The sequence below is a fragment of the Montipora capricornis genome, chromosome 14 (genome assembly GCF_036669925.1).
Source record: "Montipora capricornis isolate CH-2021 chromosome 14, ASM3666992v2, whole genome shotgun sequence".
NCBI classification, from domain to species: Eukaryota; Metazoa; Cnidaria; class Anthozoa; order Scleractinia; family Acroporidae; genus Montipora; species Montipora capricornis.
The window spans coordinates 40,918,384-40,925,883 of record NC_090896.1 but is presented as its reverse complement, the minus strand read 5'-3'; the positions used below and the strand labels follow the sequence as shown (position 1 = coordinate 40,925,883).

At 40.3% G+C, this 7,500-nt stretch overlaps 3 protein-coding genes across 3 annotated transcripts in view; 1 reads left to right on the top strand and 2 right to left on the bottom strand.

Annotated features, from left to right (window-relative positions):
* The window catches only part of LOC138031982 (uncharacterized), an 8,386-nt gene extending 5,476 nt beyond the window's left edge, over positions 1 to 2,910 (bottom strand). Inside the window, exons 1-3 of the mRNA XM_068879573.1 lie at positions 2,875 to 2,910; positions 2,078 to 2,814; positions 741 to 1,503 (exon numbers count right to left, since the gene is read on the bottom strand). Coding sequence (XP_068735674.1) covers positions 741 to 1,503; positions 2,078 to 2,814; positions 2,875 to 2,910 — 1,536 coding nt within the window. The remainder of the gene's footprint in view (positions 1 to 740; positions 1,504 to 2,077; positions 2,815 to 2,874) is intronic.
* The window catches only part of LOC138032786 (leukocyte tyrosine kinase receptor-like), a 52,935-nt gene that overhangs the window by 40,073 nt on the left and 5,362 nt on the right, over positions 1 to 7,500 (bottom strand). The window lies entirely within an intron of this gene.
* LOC138031981 (uncharacterized) lies at positions 3,175 to 4,251 on the top strand. The gene has a single exon (XM_068879572.1). It carries the CDS (start codon positions 3,175 to 3,177, stop codon positions 4,249 to 4,251), a length of 1,077 nt encoding a protein of 358 aa, XP_068735673.1.

Sequence of the window (7,500 nt, the reverse complement as noted above, 5' to 3'; positions counted from 1 at the left end):
AAGCATGCCAAGATATTGGTCAGAGAAAACTATTTCTCACTGTCCTACCTCCTCTCAGCCACCCAAAAGCTGGAAAACAAAAAATCAAATTTCATGAAACCTGCATTGTACTGGTTGAGTTGTTTCAGTGTTACTTCTTAGTTCTGTTCAAGTGTGGCCAGGCAGTTCACATTTTCATTGTCACTTGAAAGGAAAATTATTTGTGTACTTCATAGACTGAGTGATATTAACGAATTGAATTAAACGCTCAGGACATTTTTGCTACGCTTTGGTGAGTTTTAAAATATGTTTTGAATATCTTTATGAAGAGAAGGTTAATATGCGAACGCCCGAGGGAATACCACAAAAAACCGGCAAACCTGACAAATTCCTAGCCCTACGTAGAGCAGAACATAAGACCGTGGGATTTCAACTGTTACCTCAGAAACAGGTTTCTTTTATGAACTGTAAAGAGCATCCGATGATTCATAGTATGCGATTTTCTGCAACCATTTTCAGACAAGTGAATCCGGTCGTTTCAAACGAAAACCCGTTCGGCCGTAGTAAAAGTGGATTTCAAACACCGAATTTAGCCACCTGTTATCGTCTAATTGGCATGTAATTTTCGTTCTATAAATCTACTGCCGAGCCAAAAGCAGCAGACGAGCCAATACGTATTTCTCGACGTTCTTCACATCCACGGTTCCGGGCGAACGGGTTTTCGGGTGATTTAAATTAATTCATTACGAGTTACGGGTTACCTGTTCTTGAAGTTTGCTCACTGGGGTGTTAGGATATCGGTCAGTTTGCAGGGTAAACAGCTTTGATTGTAGACTGTCGACGCGTTGTTGTAACTCCGCGTTTTCCACCAAAAATTTGCTCTCGCTTTCGCGAAACTGACGTTCCAGTTCACGTATTTGCTTGCGGTGGCTCATTTCCTTTTTTTTCGACGAGAGCGTAGCCGAGTACAAAAATCTGTACGCTACTGAAGACGCTGATAACAACTTATCGTCTAAAAGTAGAATTGCTTCCCGAAAGTCACGTTCTAACAGAAATTTCCACAAATAGTTGGACGCGCAAATTATGTTTACATACTGGCAAGTCAGTCTCAAGTTACAAATATCTACGATGCCAACATATCTAAAAATATCCAACAGCACGACCTCCGGTAAACACAGCAGAAACGATTTTGGGGCTGTTTTTGTTTCGGTGATATTTGTTACGGCAAGCCTCCGGTCCTGTTGAGCTAGGGTTGTTTTGTTGACAAATGCCTTTCCTCGAGATTGGGCTTTTACAAAATATTTTTCTTTCTCTTCGTCGCAACTTCGTTGCCATCTGGTCAAATTTCTCCGACAAGAGGCACACAAACACGCATCGTCGCACGATGTTTCCACATTAAAACATTTTTTCACGTCTTCCACAATATTCTTAACAACGCTATACCAGCGCGACGACGATTTGCAACAACAGACGTAACATTTTTTTGGGAAGCCATTGGCAATACATGTAGAAACATTTGAAGGGCTTTATTTTCTTTAATTGAATTTCCCGCCACAGCGCGCGCCGTGCGCTTCAATGCGCAGGCATATTTTTTCAAAGTTAGCTCTGACAGATGAAAGCAGTGATCGTCGTCATTAAGTTGCCCACCTGAAACGCTCGTGTGTAACGTGCACCTAAAATGTGAAAGATTATTATCGTCATCATCATCATAGTTATCACTATCATCATAATTTTTACTATGATTTTTCGTTATTAATATCAGCTGCTTTAGGGTAAAATCTTTTAAAAGTAGTAAAAGAAGTTTGAAACTTATTAAAGCTTGTCCGAACCGCTTAAAGGGCGCAAATTGAAGATAGCTTCCGCTTAATCAATGTTTCGAGGTTTAGCCTCAATACTAGTTAGTACAATGCAGCCAGAGAAAGTTGACTTTCATGTTTATGACCAATTCGCTTAAATTTAGCATCAATCCAGCCAAAGTACAAAGTTAATAATCTACTAAAAGAATAACCAAATATTAATTAAGACAGCCTTACCTTGTAATCAGACCGCAGATATTGCTTGGCAGACCGAAGTGGTCTCGGTACAAAACTGAAAATACTGTTGTGTTATCCGTTCTGGTATTAGCATCCGTACGACGTTAGGTGTTTTAATCACCTCCCCTGTTGAAAGTTTCAGCATCTTTTCTCCAAATGGCATGTCTTGTACTATATGGGAACTTGTAATAAAGTCGAGAAAATGATCAACTTTAGCGAAATCAACCTTCATACGCCTAGTGATATCAGTATGTACGATCGCATCTCTACCATGTAACAGTCTATGATGCCGCGCGATGTTAAATCTGTAAGGCGTCACCTCGGGAATGTAATGCGTCAGTTCCTTAAGCGATAGTTTATCTGCCAAGATGGACAAAATTTGTCTTCTCGTGCTCCAGTGAGTTGCGTTTAAATAGCTTTCTGCTAAGGCTTCTAAAATTTCTTCTTCGGCTTGTGTTCTCTCAGATGGTAAGCTTTCACCTAATGTGGTCAATAATTTATCACTTTGTCCTGGAGCAATTACTTCAAGAACCTCTTGAACACTTTGTTTTGCTTTACGGCTGTACCTTCTCTTTGTGCGCTCGTTAGCACTTTCCCATGGAACGGACAACTTATGTCGAACAGGGCTAACATCACGAGAGGCTAAAAAATCGTTTAACTTTTTTAAAGGCTCTTTTGCCGTGTCTACTTGGCTTCTATGCGGTGTGTTCTCAAAATCAGAACCTTCCAAATCCGATTCAGGGATGAATATACTCTCTCTTCTTTCATCAACATAAATTACTTGGGCTGCTGCAGTTTCTGCCTGAAATTTCACAAAATTAAAAAAAAAAATTCAAAAGTCTGAAGTAAGACCCCAAGATACTTCTTCTTCCAGTTTCGTTGTTGTCAGTACAAACATAAAACAGTTTGAACGTACTCAAAATTGGATTCAAACTAGCTGCGTACGGTTTCTAATATTGGGCACTTTACGAACGAGGACGCGACGCAGTTTTGAAACACCGAAACCGAGAAGGGCCCGGGGCGAGAACGCCGTCACGAAAGCGGGAAAAACAAAGTTAAGGATGCGAACGCGACGACAGCCCAGAGACAGAGCAGCGCAAATCCTTCAAACTCTGCCAAATACACTTTCGTTTTATGGCTGGTATCAGTTATACTTTATACAATGGCAACATTCAGAGAGGCAAGGGAAGCTTTATTGTTTGCATATCAAGATGGTAGCATTGATGATACAGAGTTCGACATGTTGTACCATTTAAATTCCTCTGGAAATCTCGAATTTCCTTACTGGAAGTATGGTCGTTTCGATCTTGATTCTATGACAGATGATGAGTGTAAGGCTGAGTTTCGCTTTTTTACGAACGATATTTATTTACTTGGAGAAGTTCTTGATATTCCAGACATAATGAAATGCCCCAATGGCGTTCTTGTGGACGGAATGGAGGCTTTAAGTGCGTTGTTGAAGCGTTTTGCCTACCCGTGTCGGTTTGCAGATATGGTACCTCGATTCGGGAGACCTGTTCCACAACTTTGCATGATTACAAACCATTTGATGGACTATGTATTCAATGAATATAGCCACCTACTCACACAGTTATGTCAGCCATGGCTTTCCAGGGACCGTCTCCGTCATTTTGCTGCCACTATACATGATAAGGGAGCTCCACTCGAAAATTGTTGGGGTTTCATAGATGGAACAGTGAGACCCCTATGTAAGCCAGATCAAAACCAGAGAATTCTCTATAACGGACATAAGAGGGTGCATGGGATAAAGTTTCAGTCCGTAGTTACACCAAATGGGCTTATCGCAAGTCTGTTTGGTCCAGTCGAGGGCAGGAGACACGATAGTGGTATGCTAGTTGACTCAGGACTTCTGCAAGAATTATCGCAGTACTCGTTTGCACCGGATGGGACACCCTTATGCGTTTACGGCGACCCTGCGTACCCTTTGCGTGTTCATTTACAAGGGCCCTTCAAAGGCGCTAATTTGACATCAGCAGAAGAACTGTTCAACAAGGCCATGAGCCAAGTCAGAGTTTCGGTAGAATGGCTATTTGGGGACATCGTGAACTACTTTGCATTCCTAGATTTCAAGAAAAACTTAAAAATCGGCTTAAGTCCTGTTGGCAAAATGTACATTGTGTGTGCGCTCTTAAGAAACGCTCACAGTTGTCTTTATCAATCAAGTACTTCGAAGTTTTTTGGAATAGATCCGCCCCAAATCCAGGACTATTTTAATTAGGTTTCTGAAGACGAATGCAATACAGAGAGACCCAAATTCATGACCTTTATATATAATCGGTGTTCGGCTACTTACTTGTTCGTAATTCTATTTTGACTAGATTGCAGAATGTCATATCCCCAATTTCAGCTCATTTCATTGCTACAGTGCATTCCCGGCATTTCCAAACTACCAAAGAGTTTGTGCACAAGACTCAGGATCCTTAATGGGGGTATTCTGCAGTTATTACACTGCACGAAAAAATGTATTTTCACTAAATTTGCACAGCGCAAATATAATGCAAACATTTGTTTACTCTAGAGCAAACCTGTAGCAAACGTGGTAAATGCCACATTTGCACCATATTTTCACACCTGTGTGAATATAGCAGCAAATGCGGCATTTACCATGTTTGCTACAGGTTTTCTCTAGAGTAAATGTATGTTTTCATTATATTTGCTCTGTGCAAATTTGGTGTAAATCCGTTTTTTTGTGCAGTGTTACTCATTTTAGTTATTAACAACAACAGCCTACGGACTAAAAAGACTCACGATTCTTTAAATACACCTTGATTGTATCTTAATAGTTACATTGATTTTAATCTAGACGAGTACTGTTAAACCCACATGCAAGAGAGATTTTCATTTTAGAAATGTGACCTTAATATTTGGCCTACAATTATTCTTGGAAAAAGGTTTGCCTCATCAGCCCTCTACATACTCCCTCCCCTAGATTCCCTAGGGATTTTTTTAAAATATGTTTTCAAATAAATGAAGTATCACTAGTTGCTTTTATAGCAGACTGAAAATACAGAATTTTATTGTATTTTACGCAACAGATCTAGAATATAAATTTTCACCAATTTATTCAACTCTTCTAGCCAGAACATATTTCGAATATGTCAAATATAAAAGGGAATTTTAAGGCAACGAGTCTGTCATCCAATGAGATAACAATTAAAGGAAATAAGGAAAGGCGGGATCCTCGGCACAAGAAAAATGCGGTGCCACTGTTGAAATACAACCACTGATCGCTGACAGAAAACGTTTGTCGTGACACTTATCAAAAAAGCACAAAATTTAATAAAATATAAAAACTGGCTTGCAATTTCCCAGTTAAAAATCAAACGACAGTTCTACCAGCATTACTTGTGAATTTAAAGTAAATTAGGTGGCTATTTATTCACAAGTTTTTCCAACAAACTCATCAGTGCTTTAGTTTGATCTTGTTGCTGCCTCAGCATCAGTTGTTGTGATGCTAAGATCAGCTACTCATCAGTGCTTTAGTTTGATCTTGTTGCTGCCTCAGCATCAGTTGTTGTGATGCTAAGATCAGAGTTGCTGCTGCTGCTGTTGTTGTTGCTCTTGCATCAGCCGCATCATTTCACTTTGTTGTTGTTGAAACTGATGTTGCTGGTCAATCCTCGCCTGTAGACGTTTTATAACCAAATCGTGTTGCTCTTATTTCAGTTGAAGTTCCTCAATTATAAGGTACTGGTCTTTTTCCGCTTATATGGACAGGAATAACATGTTCTCGCTGCCAAATCTCCGTTCTCTATTCTTTACTTTTTGCTGATCATTTTCATCGGAATGTCTCTTCATCGTCTCCGACACTTTCTCCAGTGCTTTAAGTCTCATATCTGTGGCCTTTTCCCTCTCTTTCTAAGCCTTTCCTTTCACACATTCGTCGTCCTCTTTCATTTCTGCATCAGCTGTTTCTTCGAGCGCTAAAATTTCTTCCACCAAGTTTTCAAGTTCTGTGGGCTCGGGCGGCGCGATGCCCGAGCTCCTTTCCTCAGCTCTCAATTTCTTTTTGATTCGGTTAATTAAAATACCCACATGATCCCTCACGGACCTTTTGTCCACAGCAAAGACAGGCTTGGGACAGGTATTCAAAGTTTTGGCTATTCTATCCCAAATTTCGCTTCTTTGCGACGAACCCTTTCTTGTTTTGTACGGATTGTCGGAAACAACCTCTCTGCATAACAGGATATCGTGCTCGCTTGTCCAGTACATCACATTACTGCGTGAAAAAAAAAAAAGCAATCTGTTTTAGTTTGTTTTCAACGAAGATAAACTTTAAACTCACTTTAACCTTATAGTTAAGCAGGACGGGAAATTGAATCTTCTAATAAACAAAAATTAGACTTACTTGCCAGTTCTAGACTTTTGTATCGAACTCGGCGGGTCTGCGTGTTGTTCATTCATCATAGCACGGTAAACAATTGACCTACAGTAGGCAAATTAAAATGTTTTTTTAGTATTTTTTTTACAACAAATGACATTTTTACGGACTTAGGAAAACAGCTTTGCTTGTAAAGAAGAAAAAGTAAATTGAATTCTAGGTCAAATTGCGGAGAAACTACTCACGTTTTCTCGAAACGCTGCAAGTGCAAACCTCGTGCTCTGAACGTGAAGAAGACGAGTTGTCGTTTAGCGCCAAGCATGCCCAGTGACGCACTTTGTGAACAAACTACTTCGGGTGACGTTTTAGGCTGCATCGCGTTCTGCTTCGTAAACTCCCTACTTTACAAGGAAAGATCTTTGTAGTTTGTTGACGTAAATCATAGAATGTCATACTTACCAGACTAAGCTCACCTAGATGCTCTGTAAGTTCGTCAAAATCGGATTGTGGCAGGCTGCTTTCAGGGGTATGTGCTTGTTTCGTCAGGTTCTTTCGACACTTAGTACAAATCGCTAAAAAAATATAAAAAATTACAAAATGTTAACCCACTTTTTTTGTATTTTCTCACCCGCACTTGCATTTCTGATTTCTTGCTATGCCATTTATCATTTTTACACACGCCCCTCTCTCATCGTTTTCTTTTGCGACCTTGGTTAAGCGTATCGCTCGGCTGTAATTCTTACTTTGCGAACCACAAAAGAAGAAAAAAAACACACATCAAAAAACCGCCAGCTACGTAGACTATATGCGAGGCTACCCTTCGAAATCGGTAAGGCGCAGCTTGGCTCCTTTCCAGAAATGGCGCCGAAATCACAGTGCTTGAGTGTGAACAAAAGCCCTATCCCGGGTTTGGTTTTCTTGGCGGAACAAAGATATCTTGCATAGTGTGAACATATGGTTAAAGGCCTGTTTATGTGAAGTGAGCCAGCCCGATTAGCCCAGCTTGCCTGCTTTATCCGGCTGGCTCGGCTTATACCCTGTGTCCTTATAAAATTTTTGCTATGTTTATATGAGAGACCAGGCTGGCGAGATACTGGTTGCCTGAGGAGAGATTTCTGCAAGTGGGTCAGTCCGGCTTCATATATT

What these genes read in the sequence shown, in the direction of transcription:
- LOC138031981 (XM_068879572.1), top strand. Translation starts at nt 3,175, where the DNA reads ATGGCAACATTCAGAGAGGCAAGGGAAGCTTTATTGTTTGCATATCAA.